We start from the raw sequence: 27948 nt of genomic DNA on the forward strand, positions 1-27948 counted from the left end.
AACAGGTTTAGACTGAAAAAATTGAGTATAATTTTGAGCCATTTCAACCTCTCACACATTGCTTAGCAGATAGCAATCTCATTATAAAGAATTATTAAATTAAGGAATAAAGATATAAATGCATGTAAACTATCTATCTATCCATCCATCCATCCATCCATTTACCTAAAAGAAGATTAGTAGATGATGTGTTAGGATTTAGAAGGTTGAATTTGAGCTGTTGGCAAATATACTAACAAAGATAATGATATCTGGTGGTGAGCCTGGCCAAGCAGACAGGCACTCACTGAGGTAGGAATGCATTTTTATATGTCAAAGTTCATGAATATATATAATGTTCTATTTTTTTAACTTTGAAATATGTTATTTCAACACTGTGTCAATATCTTAAAATATCCCTTCAGAATTACCCACAGAAACAGTGACAGGTTCAATTTAAATCCAATGTATAACCATTTCCATAATCTATGTTTTGCTCCTTGGCAAAGATACTCATTTCCTTAGCAATGTTCAGTTTTTACTTTATTTTGATTAAAGACTTAGAAATACAGTACAGCGTTTTATGTGTTTTTTTCCTACAAGAAAATCATACCATATATTTCAGAGGCCTCCAGGACATTGTTAACAAAGGCTAAATAGACATTACCAAGAAAATTGTACTGAGGAAAATATTGTGACTATAAGTACACTTGCACATTCTCTTTATTCCTTATGAAGCTCATAGCCCCACAAAAACCATCAGTGTCCTTCTGTATTATCCTTCAAGCATCCCCACTGCACAAAGGACCTGCATCTGGATGTAAGTATATCAGGAGAACTCCTGTGAGAAATCTTGGCCAGCAGGAACGCACACAGGGAGTGGGCGTGGGGTAGGGCTTTATGTAGCAGCTGTCCCAAAGAAGGGAATTGGAAGAGGATGCAAACCCTTTCTCCCAGGCTGTTGGCCTCAATTCAGGCAAATAATTTGTTTCTGGAGGATTAACCGCCCTCCCTTCAAAACTATCTAATCTTTCTACATACAAATGTCACCAATATCTTTGTAGGTCAATTAATTCTACAGAGGACATTATTTACAGAGCAAAGGTAACTTAAAGAAATTGGAAAAAGAAAATAGAGAAATACACATGAGAATTCAACTAGATTACTAGTTCCCTAAAACATGCTGTTGACAAAATAAGTCACTCCTTTAGAAACAACTCAATAAATACATATAAATGTTAAATCAAATGTGCATAAACTATATACACACACACACACACACACACACACACAGGAATGAGGATCCTACTAACTCAGGTTTTTGGGGCAAGAGCAAAAAAAGCAATTTTCTGCTATGACACATATATACAAGCAGTCACCATCTCAAAATAACTTTCTTTCATTTTCTCTACTCTCTAGAATGCTGCTATAGGAGCTTCATGAAAGGAAAAACCTGGAAGTTAAAAAAAAAAAATCCTATTGCTTAAGAAGAACAGAAAGGGAAGAATCAAAGGCAAAAATAGTCTGAAGTTGTCTGCCAGGGAAAACTGCTAGGCAGTACCAGTCTACCTATTCTTGATATTCTTTTGTCCATAAATACCTTTTTCTATACTCCCCTAGTTTCCCACTTCAGTTTTCCCAGTAGCTGGAAAGACTCTAATCTTTTACTTGAGATTAGTTAACAGGCATACTCATTCACAAAGGCTAAAGTGTGATGGGAAATCATTCAGAGATTTAACGTAAGCTAGTCCACACAACCTGCTTTCTTCTTACCCTTGAGGTCAACTGGTATTGGAAAAGGGTTTTTTCATCATTGTGTATACTTCATTGTATTCATGTTAGTTGTATGCTCCCTCTGTAAAAGTGTCACATTGACAAGCAATTAGCAATTAGTTGTGATTGTTTTGACTGGGGCATAGAAGAAGGTAATTCTAGACTTTAAAAATCTACCTAGGCACAGTACTATATATCCGAGTGTGCTTATAAAGTGTAGAGCTTAAAGAAGTGTGTGCATCCTGCAACCCTTGAAAGAAGAGGACAGAGTGGAAGGAGGCAGAGTTCAAAGGGCATCAAAGACAAACTTTCTATAATTCAAAACTTTGTCTAAGGCAGGCTCAAGAAGCACCTCCTCCTTACTTCCTCTGAACTCGACCTTCTTAACCTTGCTCTCCCCCTCAATCCAGAATTCAATGTACGTGTTATTAGTGACGGGGTTCAGGACACGCTTCCCCAAAATACGGTATGTTGGCATATTGAATATTTTAAGCTCAAGGAATTTGAGAAATGTCAGGTGCAGGAAGGACTCTCTGCCCTTCCCCTTCTCCTGTGAAGCAGATCATAAGACCATCTTATGAAAGGTACTCTCTCTTTCTGGAGGAAAGGAGCATCCTCATCTCTGAAGATGGAGGGACACTGAGAGGAATCCAAACAAACACGTCTTGCTAAGTTTCCCCCAGTTTATCATCCTTAGCGCATATCCTTCAGTCCTATCACATTTGCCTATGACTTTCTACCCTTCATCAAACCTAGCACAAAACACTCAGGTTTAAGTGCTTCCTCAGGTCTTCATTTCCTTATGAAGGCTCCCGGGTCAGGTAAAACACTCAATAAATGTGTACGCTTTTCTCTTCTCAATCTGTCTAGGACACAGAAGGGTAGAAGAAAAAAAAAATTCCTCCCCCCTCACTGGTATTATTTATTTACATTGTGGGTCAAACAGGCTTTTATGGGTTAGTCTGGGACACTATCATTTAAAATACTGTTTATATAAAAATGATTGTACTGAAATGCCAAACATCAAATTTAAAATAAATTTACAGCATAATCTTAATGGATGTCTGCCTCCTATATAAGACATAAAATAAGAGGATAAAGTATTGGGTTGGCCAAAAAGTTCGTTAGGGCTTTTCCATAACATCTTACGGAAAACCCCGAACGAACTTTTTGGCCAATCCAATATGCTGGATTCTGGACTGGGACTCTCAAAGCAGAACAGCACTAGATTTTTGGCATCCTGGATAGGGTGGATCAATTTGAAAGAGTGCTCTTTTTAAAGGTGGAGCTAAAGTTATCCGTCTTGTTCATTCAAGGTTCTGTTAAAGGAAAAATTATCCATGATGCTTGTTAAAACAGTAAAGCAGAATTTATTCGGACTCTCGTGATAGGGAACACTACAATGGGGTATTGCAGTGAAGGAGACAGAGACTGGGCTCAATTCAAATACAACAAGGAAAAGTAGAGATTATAGCCATGGGGGTGGGAGTGGGGCAGTCAATGGATGGAGAATTACTAGGAGGGTAGGATAATTCTTCGATAAACTGACCTAACAGAATTCTTGCTGAAGGCAGGCCAGGATGATCACATATTACCTGGGAGGAGGGGTTATAAATTTGGACAGATATCAAGGGTGATCACATATTGAGGGTGAGGATTCTAGCTAAACTGACTTAGCAGGATTCTTGCTATAATAGACTCTACAAAAACAGAGGTGGAAGCCCAAGGTCAGACCTAGTGGGGCAGAGGGCTCAGAGGAGCCGGACTAACGTTCGGTCAAGGGCAGAATCTTTGTCAACTCTGCATTTCTCTAGGCTGAAGGAGAGCTGGCAATTTAGCTGTTGTCAAAAGTGAGGATATTCCAGGTCATACTGCTTTTGGGGACAGGGAAGAGTAAGGACTGTGGGTGCACTGCTTCTCTCTGAAGTAGGTGAGAGAGGGCCTTGCAGCTGAACTGATATGGCAGAAAGGAATAATGGGTGACAAGTTAACTTGGAGTTAATTATCCTGGGTTGGAGTTAGTTTAGGGAGATAAAATATACCAAGTAAATGTAAAATTATTCGTGGTTCGCTAGTGAACAAAACAACTTTCATAGTACTTCTAAAGGATCTTACCTATAACATATTTACAATCTACGTATAGGTCATAACAGAGCAAGACTTTCCATGGAAGACCTCTGATACTCTTGTGATTTGCCATTTTTATTACTGGGAAGTTTAACTAAATTCAGTATCAGAGCAAATGACTATATTGATATTTATATTACCTAATACTTTTTCTTAATTAAAAAAATTAAGATTTGGTCACCATTGTCTTCTGTACTTTGTTACATGTGAGAAAAGGCCGAGTTCAAAGATGAGCTTCTCTGTCCTTCCAGCCTGAGTCTCTCCAGGTAGGATGGATGGAGAACAAGGACTTGGTTAAAATAAATTATCCTAGGGGAAGAGGAGTCAGGTCCTAAGAGAATGGATCTGACACTGGAGGAAGTGAAAGAGGAACAGAAGGAATTTTGCTATGGGAAAAAAAGGTACAGGGGCTCCAGAGAAAGGGCTGGGCCCTCCTTCCTCTTCCACCTAGCTCAGTCCTCCTCGGCCCCCTCCCCCTTCTCTCAGCTCCACCCCCAGCTCCCCCATCCTTCTCCCAGCTCTCTTCCTTCCCTCTTACCCCTAACCCTAATTCTAAGGTATCTCCTAGTTAATTCTAGGGGTAGACTAGGGCCCAAACTGGATCTGAGGGAAGTACAAATGATTCATAAAAATAAAAATAGATGTCTAGCTTCAGTAATTTCTAAGAACAGGGAATTAAAACACAGATACTTTGAAAAGGTATTGAACTGAAGTTCAGGAGCGTATGTAGTCAGACTGCTCTTCTCAACATCTGCATATGCACATCTGTAGGACTAAATTTAAATGAACCATAGCCTGCTTAAGGTTTAAATGACTGAAATTTCAAAAAATTATTACAATCCACAAAACTCCTGGTATTTTGGTATTTAAAAATAGCACAGAATACTAGAATAACCAAAACTTTCTATTTTTATAATATTATCTCTAAAGTAAGTATATGACCATTTTCAATGGCTAGTGTACATTATAATGCAACTTAAAAATCTGTATGTGTGATGTGAAAGCTATATCACCCTGGAATATTAGATTTAGGCCAGTGATGCTTAACTCTAGAAGTATATCACAATGATTCTGTGGGGTTGGGGCCAAGCAACTATATTTTTTAAAATTTCTTAGGTTATTCTGACACACAATTCTGGTTAAGAGTGACTGTCTTAGAGGATGTTAAATACTACACTCAGCTCCCAGCGTACTCCACGTTGTCACAGGAAGATGTTACAATCTCACATATGGAGCTACTTTGCTTACAAATCCATTACTAATTTCATCATCTCCTTGGGTTAGTTTTTATTTGATGAGTACTACAGCAGCACTTAAAAAACATTTAAACTTTCCTTCTCACACCTCCAGGAAAGTTATTTAAAACTAAACAGTTCAAATGAAAGTTTAAAAGGTAATACATTTAGAGGTGGGCTGGGAACTAGGTGTTTACTTTGAAAAGTAAAGCTATCAATCTACAGCATGGAATAAGGAATCAGAAGGAGTGATGCTGCTAGAGACAGGGGAAGCTAGATGGTCATCAAATTCTTCCTGAAACATGTCTTCATGGCACACCTTCATTACTTTCTTTACATTGATGACAACTCATCATGTATGCTCATGTTCAAATGGAAACAAAAGTATTCCTTCAAGATGTAATCAATTTTCCAATCATGTATTTAGAATAATCTCTGTAACTATTACTCCTGCTAATATTAAAAATCAAGAGCTGACTATACTATTTGGATATCATGAGCCAGTTTCTTCAACTCAATTTATTTCCTTTGATTTCTCATCTATGTATTATGAAAAACTAAATTTTATTAACATACCTTGGGTCAAGAAGACTTCTCAAAAATTTGAAAAGCAAAACCTGGTTCTGAAGAGAAAAACAATAAAAAATACAATTAAATATTAAAACAAATTCTTCAAACTATGCCATGGTAAATAACTCTAGAATATCCCTTTAAAAAGCACACACGCGTATGATTACTTCCATTATGCCCTCTGTACAGATCTAAGGAATTCTAAAGAATCATTTGGAGGTCATTTCCTCTCAGTAATTCTAATCACTGTCACATACTCAATTTTGAGAGTAGAAGAAATACAAACACCTTGGTTATTGGTCCCCCACCCCTGCCAAAAAAAAAAAAAAAAAAAGGCCCTCTATTGAGACAAATCCCTTAACAGTTCCCAGCATGAAGACCCTTGGAATGGCAGGTGCTCTGAACTGCTCTGGCTACAATGACGGGTACACACTGCCTCACCTGGTCCTCTTTGCGACAACAGCCAACTGTGAGACAGTTAATCTAGGTGGGGTGGGAGGCTGAGGCCCAAACAACAACCAGTACCAAAAAAGCTCATTAACTCCCCAATATAATCAACTACAGAAGAGATAGCAAACAGGTTAGCAACTAATATGCAAAAAGTCTGGCTTCTGTTTCTTCCACTTTTTAGCTGTGTGACTTTGTGTAAGTCACTGACTCTCGTAAGCCATTCGGTTTCCTTATGTGAAAGAGAGAACACCAATATCTTCTCTTCCTCCTGCACAGGCTAGAGGTGAGAATTAAGTGAGATAAATCTTAGAATACTATATGAATATTAATAATGTCTCTAAGTTCTTAAGAAAGCTAAGCAAAAATAATTATAGTTTTTTCTTTTTTCTTTATTTTTTTGACACATTCTAACTTCACCTATAAAAAGCAGGGGATCTCAAAACCAGAAAGGATTAATGTCATTTAGAATATAACATTTTAAATATATTTATCAGTCTTTGATTTTCTATCTTTTCCCTGGCCTATCACTTTGTTTTATTTTACATGGCTTTCCTTCTGGTTATACCTTAATATTCTGGCTTATTTTTCATTTCAAGAATTCTGAAAATAATTGGTCAGAGGCATATTTCTTGCCATCAAAAGTGAAGGTAATTTATAAAATTTGTGTGGGATTCTTATACAATCAATAAAGCTCTGCAATAAAAAAATACTTCATTTCTTTAAAAGGAATGTGTAAGACTCCACAAACTGTCCATGGTAAGAGCCACCTTTTTTGTGTGTGTAAATCATTTCAGCTTTTATATATCTGTCTAATGAATGATATTACATTCATTTACCTAGCCTCTCTGCCTCTAAATATTTTAAAGCCTGTAGGAAAAAGAAAATCCTGCAATGGATAATCTTACATTTAAAAAAAAATGTAGATCTAGTTTTGTTTTGTTTTTTAATATTTATTTATTTATTTGGCTGTGCCAGGTCTTAGTTGTAGCATGCAAGATCTTCATTGTCACATGCGGGATCTTTAGTTGCAGCATGAGGGCTCTTAGTTGCGGCATGCAGGATCTAGTTCTCTGACCAGGGATTGAACCTGGGCCCCCTGCATTGGGAGCGAGAAGTCTTAACCACTGGACCACCAGGGAAGTCCGATAACCTTACATTTTAAATGACAATAACATCACTATAGACAAGAAGATTCATCAAAATTGCTGACTTTTAAAAGGCGGAGATGCTCCGCCTTTGGGTTGAGAGTAGTTTTAGCAGAAATGTACCCCCCTCACTAGAATGGACTGGATGACCCTCCATGTACTTCCTCAGGATCCTGGGCAGTCCTCTATCATCATTCAAGTCAAACTATTCTACAATTATCTTTTGGCTTATCTGTCTTCTTGAGCACAGGGATACATTTACAGTTGACCCTTGAAGAGCACAGATTTGAACTGAGTGGGCTGACTTACACGTGAATTTTTTTCAATAAATATATTGGAAAAAATTTGGAAGATTTGCAACAATTTGAAAAACCCTGCAGGCTAACCACATAGCCCAGCAATAGTGAAAAAATTAAGAAAAAGTTAGGTATGTCATGAATGCATAAAATATACGTAGATACTAGTCTATCCTTACATAGGCATGAGTGATAATAAATATGAAATATGCCTCTCTCTCTCCCCCTCTCTAGTAATTGGAGAAACTGCATGTCAACCGACCATCACATGTGTTTTTTAAAAAAAGTACAATGCTTCCAATACTTTATCATGAATATGACTGTAATACTGTATGCTATAAAAATTTTATTAACAATTCACTCATTAGTGTATACGTTAGGCTACTGTGAAGCAATAATATCGATTACACTAGACTACCATAGAGCAAACATTTGCTTTTTCATTATCAATGTATGAATTGTAATACCTGTAAATAAATACAAATTTCTTTTTCACATCTTTTCATTTTTTTTTTTTTTTTTTTTTTTTTGTGGTATGTGGGCCTCTCACTGTTGTGGCCTTTCCCGTTGCGGAGCACAGGCTCCGGACGCGCAGGCTCAGCGGCCATAGCTCACGGGCCCAGCCGCTCCGCGGCACGTGGGATCCTCCCAGACCGGGGCACGAACCCGCGTCCCCTGCATTGGCAGGCGGACTCTCAACCTCTGCGTCACCAGGGAAGCCCGCATCTTTTCATTTTTGATGTCTAGTGTTAGTAATATGTATAACACTACTTTGTTTAAGACAATATTGATATGGGTACTGACAAATGGATGATTCATCTTATAAAAAGATGACATAAATGTACAGTATTGATAAGTTTAGTTCAGTACTGTAAATGTATTTTCTCTTCCTTATTATTTTAATAATATTTTTTCTCTAATTCACGTATTCTAAGAATACAGTATATAATACATATAACATACAAAGCATGTGTTAATTGACTGTTTCTGTTATTGGTAAGGCTTCCAGCCAACAGCAGGCTATTAGTAGTTGAGTTTTTGGTTAAGTCAAAGTTATACAAGGATTTTCGACTGCACTGGGGTTGGCACCCCTAACCCCTGCGTTGTTCAAGGGTCAACTGTATATGTTTTTGTATCCTTAGCACTTTATCATGGTTTTGGCCCACAGCAGATACATAAATATTTATTGAATTAATGGATGAGTCCTTATCTTGATTTAATGGACTTCATCATGCTGGACAACCAACCCTACATCTGGGAGTCATTTTTAACTCCACCCATCACATTCAACTAATTTCCAAGCCCTATACATTTTATTTCACAAACGTATCTTGGACCTGTCCTCTCCACTGCCACTGCTTTCATCCTGTCCTCACTGTTTTTTGCCAAGACCTTTTGCCTTCCAACTGGTCTAACTGTTCTCTCCTCCATCTGCTCTCTTTGCCAGTCCATTCTCCATACTCCAGAATTAATTTTCTATAAAATGAATCTAATGGTATAATTCCTTTGCTTAAAAAACTTCAGTAATTCTCCAGCACACGGAAGATATAGCATAATTTCTTAGCATTACATATAAAATTGTTCAATATCAGCCCCAAAAGTCTATTTCCCAGTCTCTATACTTTTAACTCCTTCCCTCCAATATACCTTTTACAGCTTAATCTGATGCTTCTTCCACCATCATCTTTACCACATCATCCTCTGAATATGCATGTTGCTTCAAGACTTCATCAAGTCTTTACATACCCAGAACCCTTTATCTAGAATGCCCTTCCCAATTCTCCGCCTAGAAGACTGATACCAATTATTCAAGACCCAGTTCAGGCATATCTGGGAACTCTTGTCTGCTTCTCTCACATAGTCTGTCACTCTCTCCTCTTACTCCTACAGCACTTTTTTACATATGTCTGGTGTAGAGCTTATAACACTGTGCTGTGGTTATATAAGTGCTTCTCTGTTCCACAGGAAAAGTTAAGAAAAAGACTGTATTCTTATTTGTGCCCCCCCGAGCCTACCATACTATGGGGTACAGAGTGGCACCACGGTAGTGTGTAAATGAATGAATTCCACATCTTTGTCTCATGTCAGCTGCCTCCCACTCACTGCTTTGGTTTCCTTCTTGCATACCTAACCCCTACTACTATTACTGCTACTTGAGGACTCTGGGTTGTGCTACATGTTCCTGTCATTGTCCTATTCCCTATCTCTATCACTTGTGGCCATAACGGTAATAAGCAAAAACTCACTACTAGCACTGCCACAGTAGTGACAAGTGAAATACTAGGTCCATTAAATAGTACTTCAAACTGAGCATCTCAATATTCAGCATTAATATACCTGTATTCTAGCTAAGATTTTCCGAGAAAAATTCTAAATAGTCAGCATTGGGACTTCCATGGTGGTGCAGTGGTTAAGAATCCACCTGCCAATGCAGGGGACACGGGTTCGAGCCCTAGTCTGGGAAGATCCCACATGCCCCAGAGCAACTAAGCCCATGTGCCACAACTACTGAGCCCACATGCCACAGCTACTGAAGCCCACGTGCCTAGAGCCCGTGCTCTGCAACAAGAGAAGCCACCGGAATGAGAAGCCCGCGCACCGCAACGAAGAGTAGCCCCTGCTTGCCGCAACTAGAGAGAGCCCACGCACAGCAACAAAGACCCAACGCAGCCATAAATCAATCAATCAATCAATCAATAAATAAATAGATAAATAGATAGATAGATAAATAGATAAACAAACAAACAAACAAACAAACAAACAAACAATAAAATAAATAAAAAAATAGTCAGCATTAACCCAGTAGGAGGATGACGAAAGTCTGAGTAAGTAACATGAACCCTGAAGAGAATATGGTTGCAGTCACTATAGCGAAAGATATGGAGAGGTGGGCGGTGGGGGAGGACCCTCTGTGGATTATGATTTCTAGGTAACTACAGGTTGTATTTCCAAAAATATTTCTGTGATGTTAATATTTGTTATGCACAAAGATGAACTCCCTCATTTCTAGACTCAGAGATTATCACACAATTGCTTCCAAATACACACACACACACAATATGTAGAAACTGCTATTAAAAGGCAACTATCAACTGAAGAAATTACTACAGTCAAAAGTTCTTAGGTGGATATTCAATAATTGTCTCTCCACTAGATGTTTCTTCCCAGTATATTTTGTGAAGTTTACCTGAAGTTTTTTAATGACTGTTTCAATCTGTTCAGAAAAGTGAGTAGCAACCAGCTCTGCAGCCTTACAGGGCTTCAGGGACACAAGCTCCTGTAATGAAAGAAAAATATAAAATAATCTTCAATGTTAAAGTTAAATAGAATTTTCACAGATGTAAAGTATGATCACCTACCTCAATAATTTCATGAGCTTCTACACTGCATTTCAGGAAACCTCAATATAGGGCCACAATTTAAAGACATATTGCAAATGAGTAAAATTAGAAAACCGTCATGTAAAAAATCAGATTTTGATATGAAAGGTACTTCAAAATTCTTAGAAAATGAAAGCACTAAAATTCTGGATTTAGGCCATGATATCTACAGGATAAATGGAAGGAACAAAAGCTTCCCAAATTCTCTGCCAGTGGATTTACCCTTGTGCTTAAAGTAATAACTTAAAGAAATGGAAAAAAAAAAGAACATAGTTGTAATTTCTCTAGCTAAGAATTCTAAAACTTTACCTCTGATGCCTGGTAGATTTTGAAACCATAGGTGTCTTAAGAAATCAACTTCAGGTCATAAGTCTTAAATGAGACTAAGAGGTTGACCACTGTTAATAAGACCTATTTCTGTCAAATCTAAGACTTCCAACCTGCCCTCTCCTGAACTTTCCTAGACACTACAGGCTTTCCTTTTCTTCTTGAAACTCTCTTCTTGGTTTCTGTGACCCTATTCTACCTTTTCAATTGCATGTTCTATGGCTAAAATGCCAAGACCGGCTATAGATCAACATATTATATTGTCAAATAAAAATAAGACAAATTATTGCGATGGCAACATTCGTGATATGTATCTAATAATTTTGTGTTAGTATGTGCAGATTAATAATACTTAGCTGACACAAGTTACTGTAGTTTAAACTACTTTTATACAATACATCTCAAAACAGAGAAGGCACAACTAATCAATATCACTTATGAAAAGGGGGATATTACTACTGATCTTCAGGCATTAAAAAGATAAACTATTATGAATTAATTTATGTTGAGGATTTAAATATTTAGTCAAAATGGAAAAATTCCTAGAAAAATATAATTTAATAAACTGACTTAAGAAATAGAAAACAAGGGCTTCCCTGGTGGTGCAGTGGTTAAGAATCCACCTGCCAATGCAGGGGACATGGGTTCGAGCCCTGGTCCGGGAAGACCCCACATGCCACAGAGCAACTAAGCCCATGCGCCACAACTATGGAGCCTGTGCTTTAGAGCCCGTGTGCCACAACTGCTGAAGCCCACGTGCCTAGAGCCTGTGTTCGGCAACAAGAGAAGCCACTGCAATGAGAAGCCTGCACACCGCAACAAAGAGCAGCCCCTGCTCACCACAACTAGAGAAAGCCTGTGTGCAGCAACAAGGACCCAATGCAGCCAAAAAAAATAAATAAAAGAAATAAATTAAAAAAAAAAGAAATAGAAAACATGCATTGATTTTTAACCACTAAAGAAACTGAATGAATAGTCGAAAATCTTTCCATATGAAACACTACAGGCCCAAATAGCTTCACTGGTAAGTGCCCAGCAATCATTTAAGGAAGAAATAATTCCAATACCAATTAATCTCTTACAGAGAATAGAAAAAAGGAAGCTACTTCAGCTCACTGTATAAGGCTAGCAAAAGTTTGATACCTAAACTCAGTAGAACAACATAAGAAAGGAAAGGAAAATTATAGATCAGTCTTAATTGTGAACACTAATGAATTTTAAAAAATCCAACAATATACAAAAAAGATAATATATCAGATTCAAGTTGAATTTACCCATAGAATTCAAGGCTGATTTAATATCAATAAAATTTATGACAAAAATAGAATAAGGGAGAAAAGATGATAAAATTCATTCATGAGAAAACTGTCAGCATAGTAGAAATAGAAGACTTCCATAAAAATCTTTACAGTAAACATTGTACATGTTAGAAATAAAATTTTAAAAATATCATTAATAGGCTTCCCAGGTGGCACTGTGGTTGGGAGTCTGCCTGCCAATGCAGGGGACATGGGTTTGAGCCCTGGTCTGAGAAGATCCTACATGCTGCGGAGCAGCTAAGCCCGTGCGCCACAACTACTGAGCCTGCGCTCTAGAGTCTGCGAGCCACAACTACTGAGCCCACGTGCTACTGAAGCCCGCACACCTAGACACCATGCTCCGCAACAAGAGAAGCCACCACAACGAGAAGCCCACGCACCGCAATGAGAGAGTAGCCCCCGCTCGCCGCAACTAGAGAAAGCCCGCGTGCAGCAACAAAGACCCAATGCAGCCAAAAATAAATAAATAAAATAAATTTAAATAAATAAACAAAAATAAAAATATCATTAACAATAGCACTGTTATGCTAAAATATATGAAGTTGTGACAGTAAATCTAACAGTGGATGAAAAGTCTCTACAGAAGAAATTATAAAACTTTATAGAAAGTTATTCAATAAACGGTTACACCATATGGTCATAAGGTGGAAGACTCACAATGTAAAGATGTCAATTAAATTAAAAATGATTGAAAGATTCAATGTAATCCTTGTCAGAATCATAAGGTTAGAAATTGTCTTTGGTGGAACTTGACAAGCTGATTCTAAAATGAATTTGGAAGTAAACAGCCAATACTCTCTGAAAAAACATGAAGACTTATTATAAAACCACAATATTTCAAGTAGTGTGGTACATGTAGAAACAAAGACCAATCAAACAGAAAAGAGCCCAGGGCTTCCCTGGTGGCGCAGTGGTTGAGAGTCCGCCTGCCGATGCAGGGGACACGGGTTCGTGCCCCGGTCCGGGAAGATCCCACATGCTGCGGAGCAGCTGGGCCCGTGAGCCATGGCCAATGGGCCTGTGCGTCCGGAGCCTGTGCTCCGCAACGGGAGAGGCCACAACAGTGAGAAGTCCGCGTACCACAGAAAAAAAAAAAAGAAAAAAGAAAAGAGCCCAGAAAAAGAGACAAAACACAGAGATTCTTAATATACTTATGATAAGGTAGCACTGCTGAGCTTTTAAAATAATTGTTGCTAGCATATAGATCAATGGAACAGGACAGAAAGCCCAGAAATAAACCCACGCACTTATGGGCAATTAATCTACAACCAAGGAGGGAAGAATGTACAATGGAGAAAAGACAGTCTCTTCAATAACTGGTGCTGGGAAAACTGGACAGCTACATGTAAACAAATGAACATAGACCATTCTCTAACACCATATAAAAAATAAACTCAAAATGGATTAAAGACCTAAACGTAAGACCAGATACTATAAAACTCCTATAGGAAAACATAGGCAGAACACTCTTTGACATAAATCATAGCAGTATTTTTTTGGAGCTATCTCCTAGAGTAATGGAAACAAAAGCAAAAATAAACAAATGGGACCTAATCAAACTTACAGACTTTTGCACAGCAAAGGAAACCATAAACAAAACGAAAAGACAACTTACAGAATGGGAGAAAATATTTGCAAACGATGTGACCAAAAAGGGATTGATTTCCAAACAGCTCATACAGCTCAATTAAAAAAAAAAACAACACACAATTGAAAAATGGGCAGGAGACCTAAACAGACATTTCTCCACAGAAGACATACAGATGGCCAGCAGGCATATGAAAAGATGTTCAACATGGCTAATTATTAGAAAAATGCAAATCAAAACCACAGTGAGGTATCACCTCACACAGATCAGAATGGCCATCAACAAAAAGTCTACAAAGAGTAAATGCTGGAGAGGGTGTGGAGAAAAAGGAACCTCCTACACTGTTGGTGGGAATGTAAATTGGTGCAGCCATTACGGAAAACAGTACGGAGGTTCCTCAAAAAACTAAAAATAGAACTACCATATGATCCAGCAATCACACGCCTAAGCATATACCCAGAAAAAATGAAAACTCTAATTCAAAAAGATACATGCACCACAATGTTCATAGCAGCACTATTTACAATAGTCCAGACATGGAAGCAACCTAAACGTCCACGGACAGATGAATGGATAAAGAAGATGTGGTATATATATATACAGTGGAATATTATTCAGCCATAAAAAAGAATGAAATAATGCCATTTGCAGCAACATGGATGGACCTAGAGATTATCATACTAAGTGAAGTAAGTCAGACCGAGAAAGACAAATATCACTTATACGTGGTATCTGAAAAAAAAATACAAAGGAATTTATTTACAAAACAGAAATAGACTCACATACATACATAGGAAACAAGCATACATACATAGAGAACAAACTTATGGAAGGGGGAGGGATAAATTAGGGATTTTGGATAAACAGATATATACTACTATATATAAGATAAATAAATAACAAGAACCTACTATATAGCATAGGGAACTATATTCAAATATAGTTTATATATTCAAATATATTCAAATATCTTGTAATAACCTATAATGGAAAAGAATCTGAAAAAGGAAAATATATATATATGTATAACTGAATCACTTTGCTGTACACCTGAAACACTGTAAATCAACTATATTTCAATTTTTAAACAGGAGGAAAAAAGGAAAAAAACTGTTGCTGGAGAACTGGGCATCCGTATTTTAAAAAATTAATTGGATCCCCACCTCAAATCATATACAAAAGTGCTTTCAGGTGGATCTAAGATTTATAGATGAAACAAAAAACAAGAAAGCTTTTAGACAATAATATAGGACTTCTTCAGTACCGAAGGAAAAAATTGATTATTTTGACCACTTAAAAAAAAAAAAACTTTTCTTAAAAAGAACCATAGAAAAAAAGCCACAGAGTAGAAGATATTTGCAACATGTATCACTGAAAAAAAGACTAACATCCAGGATACATAAAGAACTCCTACATCAATGAGTACAAGACACATTCTAACAGAAAAATGGGCAAAAGACTTGAACAGGGACATCACAGAAAGGAAATTTAAACGGCCAATAAATATGAATCTATCAATCCCATTAGTAATTAAGGATATGTAAATTTAAAACATAATGAAATATCATTATTCATCCACTAGACAGACAAAATTTTAAACTCTAGCAAGAATATAGTCAGTGGAAAATCTCACACAATGCTGGCATCTGCTTAAGTTTAATATATTTATCCCAGTTAACTGGTAACTACAGACCCTAGAACAGAGATTATCAAATGTTAACATGCATCAAAATCACCAGGAGGGCTTGTTAAAATATACTGCTGGGCCCTGCCCCCAGAGTTTCTGATTCAGTAGTTCTGAGGTGAAGACTTAAACTGCATTTCTATCGAGTTCTCAGCTGATGCTGTAATGCTGTACCAGGAATCAAACTGAGAACCACTGTTCTAGAGAAATGCATGTGGTAGCTGTGTTCAAGATGCATATGTAAGAATGATCCTGGATGGACTACTTTTAATAGTCAAAAACTAGAAACAACTGAAATGTTTATTAACTGTAGAATGGATAGACTGTGATATACTTGTAAAGTTTAACACTATACAGTAATAAAAATGAACTAGCTACAAACAATAAAATGTACAAATTTCTCAAAATATTGAGAAAAAGAAAATACAGAGTATAACTCCATTTATATAAAGTTCAGAAACAGGCAAAACAAAAATACATATTTTTAGGGGTGCAGGCAGGTGCAATAACAATATATAAAAGTGCAATAAATTATCAGAAGAACGAGGATAATGAATATATTAGTAAGGCAGTGAATTGTGATAAGAAAAGGATAGATGGGAATAGTCTGGGATACTGGAAATAACTCTATTTCTGGGATGTTGGCCTTTTAATTTTTTTATTAACTGTACTTTTATGCACTTTTTTGTTTCTTTTTTATATTTCAAAATCAAAAATATTTTTAAAAATCTCATGAAACGTGTGTTGTCCATATTGGAAAAACCATCTTTACCAGAGATTCTTTACCTGAAATCTACAGACCCAATCTAAGAATGGCTTTTAGGGATTCTGTGGATCCCTGAAATAGCAAACGAAACTATGCGTCTGAGCACATGCACAATACTATGAGGCACAGGTCCAAATCTTTCCCTAGATTCTCAAAAGAGGTCTATAACCCCCAAAGTGTTAGGAACCACTAATCTATACACTATGTAGACTGTCTGAAAACTTTATTATGAGGACTTTCCCCCTACGTATTTAATGTTGATTTTATTTACATTACCAAAGCCACACAAGTCCTTCAAAAGAGTCTATAGATTTCTAACGTGGCCTTAAGAAGTATTAAAAAGTTCAAGGTGAAAAAATGCGCAGATGTGGGAAAAATAGCAGAAATAATTGCTGTGCAGAAACAATACTTCTTGCTTCTCCAGTATGAGTTTTCTGCTGAATAATTTGTTTGTTCATTGATTAATTCATCATGTTTCACATTATGTGGAGAGACACAGCTTCATTTCTGGATGTCTGGAGTCCATGTGCTCAAACCACTGCATAATGCAGATGAAATGAAATGAACAATGAGGCATAATGTAACTATGGAGACTTAAAGGGAATGATGAAAGGAAAAAGAATACAAAATGATTAGAGGAAAAAAGGATATAATTCAAAGTAGAAGGTTTTCTTGGGTTATTTCACCAAGATATATTGATCTTATTGTTAGCAGGAATATGATAAGACTAAATAAATAACATATATATGTTCTCAATCCTATAGATGAAAGTGTGGAAATTACTTCAGCCCACTGACTGTACCACCTTTCACACCAGACGTTTTACATAATATGCTGTTCACATTTCTTACCTTTCTAAACGTTACATTATCAGGAACTAAAAGTATTCACACTACATGCAATGCTTTCTCAAAGTTTCATTGCTCTTATTATTTTTCATACGTAAAAAAATTTTAAAACATGTTGCATAATCATATCTTTAACTACATCTCTAAACCCATCACCAGAAGTTACCTGATCCTTGCTACAAGGAGGAGAAGAGAAACTCTGTAGATATAAATGTTATTTCCAAAACTCGAATTACCTCAACATCCTTCATTACAACTATTTTTTCAATAATTAGTGACCCATAATACAGAACAGATTAAAACAAATCTCTAGCTCTGTTGGTTTCCGAGGAATACTGTATTTATGAACCTAAAGAAACTAAAAGTGAGGAGTGATTTTTGGGCCTCTTTTTAGAATGCATTCTGATCACATGTTCATCACACACGTATTCGTCTCTCCACTTAGGCACCTATAAGCAAGTTTTTAAAAAAGAATTTTTAGGGCTTCCCTGGTGGCGCAGTGGTTGAGAGTCTGCCTGCCAATGCAGGGGACACGGGTTCGTGCCCCGGTCCGGGAAGACTCCACATGCCGCGGAGTGGCTGGGCCCGTGAGCCATGGCTGCTGAGCCTGTGCGTCCGGAGCCTGTGCTCCGCAACGGGAGAGGCCACAACAGTGAGAGGCCCGCGTACCGCAAAAGAACTTTTAGTTTCAAAGTCAATTCTTGCATTCTTGTAAAACAGCATGCATAAACAAAATCAGAATAATCATCCTCTTACATAAAGAAGGGAAATACATCAGAGAGAACAACTCATTGCACTAATGTTTCTAAAATTCCATCAGGTGACTAGGGGGAATGGCTCCGTCATGTAATAGAGATAAAGATCAGTAGTACTTTCAGAATTTCTAAGAACACTGTAAAAATTCCAGTTTGTCAACTAGCTGGCTGAACATGAGTTATTTTCAGAAGTCATGATATAATAAATTGTATATGACATGGGTTTTACAAATACAAATGTGAGGTAGAATAAATTATCTGAAAAAGATGTTAACCCTCAAGCAAATCAATTTAATAATATAATACCTCCAACTGCTTAGTTAGAAAAACTTAATTTGGGAGATATCCATACAAATGGGAAAGTTTTAAAAATTCTGTTGAATCAGTACCTCAATATGATCCATTGCCTTCTGCCATACAGACTGCTTCTCCTCTGCACTGTGTCCAGGAATGGATAAGATATTGTGAATGTAGTTAAAGACTTCTTCCTGAAAAGCACAAGACAATATAATTCATTCATTCATTCACTCAAGCAATATTTAGTCACTATCTACTAACTGTACCAGTCTTGGTAAATATCTGTTATTTGGAGATGGAAAACCATTTGGAGATAGTTAACTGATGGACAACTGACTTAAAAGAGAAAGAGTAATTGTTTAAAGTTTAGGGTAGATTCTTAGAAGTTGCAAATCTGTTCCAATTAATGTTAGTCTCAATTTCATAAACCTAACAGTGAATATCATTCTTTTGCTTTGGTGGTCTCTGTCCACATTCCCAATTTCATCTCAAATCACTTTTGCCCTTGCCCGTTATGCTCAACTTACAATGATCTAAGCTTCATTTATATGATCTCTATTCAGTTCCTTGAACATGTCAAAAAATTTTCCCACCTCAAGATCTTTGCATATACTGTTCCTGATCCTGCAACATTTTTCTATTGGCTCTTGGCTTGACTGGCTTCTTCTCAAATTCCAAAACTCAGTATATAAGTCATTTTACCTAAGATTCCTTCCCTGGCTGCTCTGTATAAGTCAGTTTCCCCATTATCCTCTCATGTTGCACCCGGTTTCTCTAGCGCTCATCACAATTTGTAACTAAATATTTGGTTTCCTTACTGTCCATCTCCATCACTAAACTATAAGTTATAAAATTACAGGAACTATGTATCTGTTTTAATTATCAATATATACTTGGCTAATAGCAGGCACTCAATTAAACCCTGTTGAACAATGAACAAAACTTTAAGTCAGCAAACATATGTCCAAATATTTCTACTGAATAGTTACACCTACTGAATAGTTATTTCTTCTTGATAAGGGGAGGAGGGGGACTGAGTAAGAAAAAAGGGTAAAGCTGTCTCTTAACTCACCTCTCTTAGTGGGTCACGTAAGTAGCAATCAATAATTTTGTCATATTGGTGTTCTCGTTCATACATAAATTCACAAATTTGATAGCTAGAACATAAAAGGAAAAACTTCAGTGTACCAAACAGGCAGGTAGTTATTAGCTTATTGTTTCAAGACATTTGCTCAGGCATAGAGGTTAGTATTAAGGAAAATGAATATAGTAGATGTGATTTCTCTTGTTAAATGAAGTTATAGTACCTGCCATTCCTCTAAATATATGTTTAAGATGCTGCTGAATACTACGTTTATAAGAAATTTCAAACCTGGGTACAAAATAAATGTTAAAGCAACAATGTGTCACATAAAAAATAGTTAATGTATTACATATCAATATAATCAATTATATGAAACTTCCCTATTCAGAATTAAATATGTCAAATGAAATATTCAACAAACTAAATAGTAGTGCTAACATATTGCATCTTATTTGCTATGTTAAATTCTGCATTGTTTATAATATATATAACTGTCAAAAATCTATGAAATACCATGAAAATTTTAAGTAAAAAAAACTACAATAATAAATCATAAGGCTGCTATTTCATTTTCACACTAAAATGTACAAGCACTTCAAATTTACTTGCTATTAATTTCTGCAAATCTAACTAATTTCTAGACTTGCAAGGGAAAAACTTTTGCACCCAGGTTTTTTTTGTTGTTACATGCATAACTTTTCTTAAAAAAAAAGGCAATGCATAAATAAACTGGGCTTCAAGTTAGAGAAATGTGATTTAATAGTTCTATGGGAACTAATACATGGCTTCAAAGCAACTTACAATTCTGCCTTTTCTGCCATACGGATGAGCCGACTCTCTTCAAATTGAACTATGCCTCCAGCCTGCAGCAATTCTAAAAGGACCTGAACATTTAAAATAAATGAGTAAAAACACTTTGGAATCTACTTTTATTTATTAGCTCTTTAAGGGTCCATTCAGCCACAGAAACCATACCTTTTTTGCTTTTGTCTTATTATGTGCTGATGTTTCAGTTTGGCTTTCATGTATACAAGGGATTAGACTGCCATTATAATGTTGATCATATTGTATTTAAGTCTTACAAAAAGATAAACAGCTCTATTTTCAAACATGGAAGGAATGCCAAAGTGTTTGCAAACAAAGCCTTATTGGAATATCTAATTGACCCTCCACTAAGCTAAAAACGTCCATATGTATTCTTTCAATAAGTGAATTTTTGTCTGGTGCCTTTATGACTTATGGCTCTTTAAAATCTGTTGCCCACAGGTAGTATCCATGTTCACGTGTTAATTTTTCTAACTAAACTTGGGGTTTCTCACAGTATAGCATTATTCACAAGAGCTGAAAGGTGGAAACAACCCTAATGTCAATCAATGGATACATGGATGAACAAAATATGGTATATACATATAATGGAATATTATTCATCCTTAAAAAGGAATGAAATTCTGACACATGCCACACATCGATAAACCTTAAAAACATTATGCTAAGTGAAATAAGTCACAAAAGGACACATAATGTATAATTCCACTTATACGAGGCACCTAGGTAGTCAAATTCACAGAGACAGAAGGTTTAATAGTTGCCAGGGTGCTGGGGAGGGGTAACGAGGACTTACTGTTTAATGGGTACAGTGTTTCAGTTTGGAACTATAAAGTTCTGGAGATAGATGGTGGTGATGATTGCACAACAGTGAGATTATATTTAATGAGAACTGTACACTTAAAATGCTTAAAATGACAAATCTTATTGTGTATATATATTTGACCACAATAAAAAAAAGAAAAATGCTCAGGTTCATATAATTAATCTTTACCACACTAAGTAGCTGAATAAAAAAAGGTGACCAGGATGTTGAGATATCAATATTTTAAAATAAACTCCAAATATAATAGAATCACTACATAGTCATTAGAGCAATATGAGAAAGCTCTCTCCTATATTTAAGTTCAAGATCCAGAGTAACATGCCCTTTCTCAGAACTCCAGGAAACCATTTAACAAAGTATTTTTCTAACACAGGAAATTGATTACTTTCAAGTCAAATTTTTTTAAAAGGCAGAAAAGAAATAAAACCTATGCTACCTTTACACTTCAGAACTCTAACTTAATCCATTTTGAGTATTATAATGTACTGCTATATAGAGCAATGATAGCGTGAACCCACCTGCTAGAAGCCCTCAGTTTGGAATAACATAATCAACTGCCATTGCTGGAGCCATTCTGAACCAACTTACTGAGCTGAAACTGACTTAACTTTTCAGGAATTTTGTAAGCCGGTGGTTAAATACAGGCATTGTTAAAAATCAAATTATATAAACCTACAATTAAATAAATTAAATTAAAAGTGAAGGTAATCAATACCCACACTCACCACTTCCTAATTATTTTACTACATTTTACTGTGTATGCTCTCAAGGTTAGTTACTGTAGCCGTATCTGTATGGTGGAAATATTACATATGTGTGTGGTATGGTGCATCTCTCCCCAATTCCATGTGCCGGGTGACATCATGCTGGTAGACTGAAGTCAGCCATGGTGGGAATACTTACACCATGGAAACTGGCAAATGCTGTAAATCAGGGCTTGTTACATGTTCAAAGGGTTATAAAACAAACAAAGAAGAATATGTGACAGAGACTATATGTGACCCATAAAGCCTAAAATATTTACTCTCTGGTCCTTTACAGAAAAAGCGTGCCAATTTCTGGTTAAGAAAGTGATGGAGATAATGTTAAAAAGATAGTCAAACTTAAAAGTGTGCATGTCAGAGACATTACGCTATAAATAGCACAAAAAAATTAAGGAATTATTTTCCAGTATTCAAAAACTGTTATCCGATTCAGCAAAGAAGTCACAACGCTGATGAATGAAATTGACATGCTTTCACTGTTGCACTTTCATCTTATTCACTTTAATAAATGAAAACATCAACCAACGTTCATATCAGTGTGAACCAGTTGTTAAACTTTTATCAGCATACCACTGGAAAATATTCAAATATATTGCATAAACAAATTTTGATATATGACAAACAGTACAAGAGAAAGAGTGCTGGATTAGAAGGGAAGGAATTGAGTTCTAATCTCATTTATGACCTTGAGCAATTTACTTCATCAGTTTTCTTTCTATTTTCTAAAATGAGTTGGGGAAAAAACCCCAAATAATCCCAAAGGGGATTCCCAAAAATAGATGACTACATTATGATTACTTTTAAAGGTTTGGCTTTTACATTTAGGTTTGGTTTTTATTTTTGTTTTATTTAGTAATTTACATAAGAAGTTTTTATCATTTTATATAGCAGCACCATGCATAACATGTTTCACTTTTCCTGCCAATAGAGAAATAGGGGCAAAATGAGGGATCCACACTACTATTTGTATTCAGTATAATTTAAGAGACAATCAAAATTTTAGCAGCTGTTCTCTTCCCTAAGACAGTCTGCAGCAGTCACAGGGCCACAGCTGTGCAGAGAAAGCATTCGCTGTTGTGATCCTATATTCTTTATCTGAGTCTCAACCTCTGGCCTGGCATATATTACCATAAAAAATCAGCATAGCTCTCAAAGCACTTAATTTTTGTAGCTTACTTAGCCGACAAAGTCTTGCTATCAATTTTAAATAGACTGCCTCTCTTAGTGCTCACAATTACAATGGGTAAGCTTTTAAGAAATCCTACTCCTAGAAAGGACCCTCAAGAAAGTGGCTACGTAGAAAGAAGTGGTAATTAATTTCTTTCTCACAGTGATTAGTGGAGAGACAGATGGATTCTAGTCTCCAGAAATGTTGAGCACTAGTGTAGTGGCACTCCCAAAAGCTGAGTGTTCCAATACCCAGGATCCTGAAGCCTTTCTGGTTCACGGCCATAGCAACTGGAAGTGGTTACCAGCTTAATGACACTGGTGGAAAGCAGCATACAACAAGTGCCAACTGTTGCTCATGAAGGAGAAGGATAAAGTTTATATTCTCTTTGATGTCATGTTGAATGCAAGACAGGTCCAGTCTGCCTAGGAATTTAGTTTGATTGAGGCGCAAACTAACAACCATCCACACTATTTTCTGGTTGCCACTGTCTAGCTTAGTATTACGGTTTGGCACAAGTCATTTTCCCCTTATGTCTAGTGAGGTCTAGTACAGAAAGGTTCTTTCTGGCTTACTCTGCCTTCTTTCCCATTCTTTAGCAAGATGAGTTCCAGTAGTTCATACCTGCTGTCTTTCTGAGTGGCGGGAGTCATCGTCAGGACTACAGAGGAATTCAAGGACCTGGTCAAAGAAAAGGTATTTTTTTTATTGGATACCAGCATGCATGCCACACCACTGTCATAATGAAAACCATTACTACCCTTTCTATATCACCAATTCATTCACACTCGGCTCAACAAACACCACAGGTATATGGTATCTTCCCAACTGACTGGCATAGTAGATGACACAGCAGGCTTCAGGTATGCTAACAATTTAATATATACCTTATACACATTTTTTTGCTGTTTAGAAACATGACTGGAAGCCAGCATCATCTATATACCTTAACTTTAAGATCCTCAACACCGTGGACCACACAAAGCATGGGCTTTGGAGTCAGGCCACTTGAATTTGAATCCTAACCTTATTAACACTTAACAACAATATTTATTGCTAATAATAACACTTATTAAGTATGACCTTGGATGAGTGACTTAACCTCGCCAGGTTTTAGTTTCCTCATCTGAAAAATGGGAGTAATAACTATACCAATTTCAGAGCTACTGGGAGTATGGAGTTAATACATACATATAAAACTTTGGAACAGAGCATGGCACTATGAAGTGCTCAATAACCGCTGGTCATTATTAGCAACTTTCTCCAGATAAAAAGTATTTTCTTCGCCACCTGTGGCTTTGTGGAGATATTTAACTGGGATTAGGAAATACCTTCACAGTTAAAGTCATTTGTAAGTAAATTCAGATTTTCTAAAAGTAATCTCTCCTCCAGTTGCTCAACAGCATAGTCTTACTACCAGTGAGATGGGTGATTATTAAATTGGAAAATTCTTAAGCCAAGAATTCTAGGCAGTTTAGAACAACAGAATAATTGGGAGAACAGAATCTATATAAACCAATCTCCACAAACCATACTCCCATGATACCAAGTTACTAGGCAGCCATACTACCCAAACACAACATTAAAAAAAAAAAAACTAATTTAGATCCAAACTGAAAGGTGAAAGAGCTTCTACCTGGTAAGGCACTTACCCAATAGGCTATTATATTAAGAAACCATGTAATCCAGTGAATTTTTCTATGAACAGTAAATAAAAACAATTCTAGTTCTTATGGTTAAAGACGCTCACCTGATCAAAAAGGGTTCTGTTTACAAACAAGGTATTGTCAGGCTTTGCAAGCTGCCGGGCAAGGAAGGTAAAGAGACACCCTACTTGTGAGGGAGTAAAATCTGAATTCTCCACCATAACCTGATAAGCAAAAGAGACCATTTATTCAATATGCCATCTGGTTTGACACAGAAAAAGAAATAATTAGAAGCTGGGGGAAGCCTCAGTACTAAAGACTCGAAGATTCTTTTATTGGCTATGTAACAATTGAGTTCAATACCATTTAGAGAAGGAGCACAACTACTTGCACACCCTGAAAGCATTTTAGTAATTTTTGGCATAATATTAGGCACAAGTTGGATAAGAACTGAATTGTTAGAGAGGTGGATTTCAAAGAAATATTAATCATGTTTCCCTCTTGAATTCTTAAAAGAGAATCTAAAGTTAATTTAAATTAAAGTAACCTTATTAAAAATTTGTCCACCAACACAGGAAGAAGGGAGTTGCTCTGGGGTTGAAAAGTAAGATAACTTGAGAGGGAAGGTATCCCAGAAAAGAACTCAGTCAGCCCACAAAAACATGAAGTGAATGGCTTCTGCCTTGTCTATAAGCAGTTTCTTGAACAGATGGTTTCATATAACAGGCTCTTTGCAACCACACACAGTTATCAAGTCATAATCAGTCCTCTGATTTAAGTGACCTCTCATCTCCTGAGTACCTACTACTATGAGTAAGATGCTATGGTAGAAGCCTTCAAGGGAATTATGAACCAGAAAGCAAGGTGAGACAGGTAAACAAATCTTAACTAAAAAGCATAATGTGATCAATCAGCACTATTATTAAGGAACAAATGACTATGGAAGCACAGTGGGAGAAATTTAGTTCAACTGGTTAGAGAAGAAATTTGAAAAAAAAAAAAGAGAAAACTAGCTTTTAAACTAAGCTTTAAAGCCCATGTGGAACCCATGACAGGGGGAAATGTCAGGAGAAAGAGCAGTCCAGGCAGAGAGAAGAGTAGGGGCAAAAGCATGAACACAGGAAAATACAAGTTTGTCTGGAGAAACTGTGTGCTTCATTAGAATGCAGCAGCATGCATGAGGAAGGAGAAATTAGATCGAAAGGAAAGATTAGGCCTCCAATGTCATTCTAAGGAATGTAGAATTTATTCCACCAAAAACAGAGGAGTTTCTAAAGGGGCAGTGAGGAGAGCTGATCATGATCAGCACAGTGCTTGAGAAAATTACCCCATCAGCAGTGTTTAGGATTAAATAACAGAAACAAGAGATAAAAGGTAGAGAGACCAAGATGCATGTGATTTCAGGGGTCCAAGGGAGAGACAGAGGGGTTCAGAACAATGCAGTGATAATGAACAGGGAAGGAGAAACAGATGCAAAAGTCACTGCAGAGAGAGAGGAGACAGGGCAAGTATTCACATGTGTGGAAACATGTGGCTAAAGGAGGAATGAAAAATGGCAGGTCTTGAGCCTGACAGGCAAGGAGGAGAATGATGCCATTAACAAAGAGGGAGAATGCAGAAGTATGGGAGGGAAGACCAGGTATTGTTTTGGACTAGATGAATTTATGGAGGCAACTCTAAAACAAATTAGGGAATAGTACCCCATCTCATCTAGAGAAAAGTCCTAAGTTCCCTCCTTTCATTTTCCGTTCAAAGGTAAAGTATAAGATTTCTCCTATAAAACATTCCCTTGGGGCCGAGCTTTTAGCCTACCTTTTCTTACTTTGCTAAGCACTATGTCCCTTTCTTTTTTCACCATGCCTGCTTTTAATCCAGCAGTCACAGCTTGCTCAAGTGCATAATTAATCATTACTAGAGTATGAGGATATTTCAAGTTGTAATCTGTGTGTGTATCTAAATTCCAATTTATAATATTCAAAGAGCTTTCTATAGCTTTAAAATACCCAGTCATCACTCCCTTTCACTGTGCAGGTCCTTTCCTAGGACTCAACTCTCAGGGCCCAATTAGTGCCCTTCTCTGCTTTTAGCTCTTCCTTTTGCTCTGAAGTGTAATTTTAACTATGTGATCCTAGAAACACCTTCAAAGGAAACAGTTCTAACTCACAGCCCATTCCCTTGCCACCTCAGCAAGTTATCATCCTAGAAATTTTAGTTTCTTTTCATTTCCTCTCTGACCGATTTCAGAGACCATACTTACAAAATTTTCTGAGCAATCTTACAAAAAGTCACAAATTAACAGCTTTCCCCCTCTGTATCTGCAGCCATTCAGTACCCATGATGATGCCTGAGGTTTGATGCTCACTCACCTGTTCTCTGGTCCTTGCCTATGCTCCCTCAGAAAAACACTTTAACAAATGAGTACAACTCTATCATCAGAAATGAGAAAATAATCTCAAAAGTTCATTCTTCATTGACCCTAGGTAAATACTATCAAAACAATATACAAGATGCAGCCACTATGGAAAACAGTATGGAGGTTCCTTAAAAAAACTAAAAATAGAGCTACCATATGAGCCAGCAATCCCACTCCTGGACATGTATCTGGAAAAGATGAAAACTCTAATTCGAAAAGATACATGCACCCCACTAAAGATGCAGCACTATTTACAATAGCCAAGATATGGAAGCAACCTAAGTGTCCACCAACAGACAAATGGCTTTAGAAGCTGTGGTTTATATATGTAATGGAATATTACTTGGCCATAAAAAAGAATGAAATAATGCCATTTGCAGCAAACATTGATGGAACTAGAGAATATTATACTTTAGTGAAGTAGTTCAGAAAGATAAATATTATATGATATTACTTATATGTGGAATCTAAAAAATAATACAAATGAATCTATATATAAAACAGAAAGAGATTCACAGATATAGAAAACAAACTTACGGTTACCTATGGGAAAAGGGGGTAGGGGGGTCAATCAGGAGTATGAGATCAATGGATACAAACTACTATACATAAAACAGATAAGCAATAAGAATTTACTGTATAGCACAGAGAACTATATTCAGTATCTTGTAATAACCTATAAT

At 36.7% G+C, this 27948-nt stretch overlaps 1 protein-coding gene across 2 annotated transcripts in view; it reads right to left on the bottom strand.

Annotated features, from left to right (window-relative positions):
- VPS8 (VPS8 subunit of CORVET complex) overlaps positions 1 to 27948 on the bottom strand; it is a gene marked incomplete at its 5' end in the record, with an annotated part of 289040 nt that overhangs the window by 123956 nt on the left and 137136 nt on the right. For both annotated transcript variants that reach the window (XM_079705530.1, XM_079705529.1), the window contains 7 exons: positions 5691 to 5737; positions 10763 to 10852; positions 18632 to 18730; positions 19612 to 19696; positions 20425 to 20507; positions 23831 to 23887; positions 24957 to 25076. In XM_079705530.1, coding sequence (XP_079561656.1) covers positions 5691 to 5737; positions 10763 to 10852; positions 18632 to 18730; positions 19612 to 19696; positions 20425 to 20507; positions 23831 to 23887; positions 24957 to 25076 — 581 coding nt within the window. The remainder of the gene's footprint in view (positions 1 to 5690; positions 5738 to 10762; positions 10853 to 18631; positions 18731 to 19611; positions 19697 to 20424; positions 20508 to 23830; positions 23888 to 24956; positions 25077 to 27948) is intronic.

Source organism: Hyperoodon ampullatus, assembly GCF_949752795.1.
Source record: "Hyperoodon ampullatus genome assembly, chromosome: 5".
NCBI classification, from domain to species: Eukaryota; Metazoa; Chordata; class Mammalia; order Artiodactyla; family Ziphiidae; genus Hyperoodon; species Hyperoodon ampullatus.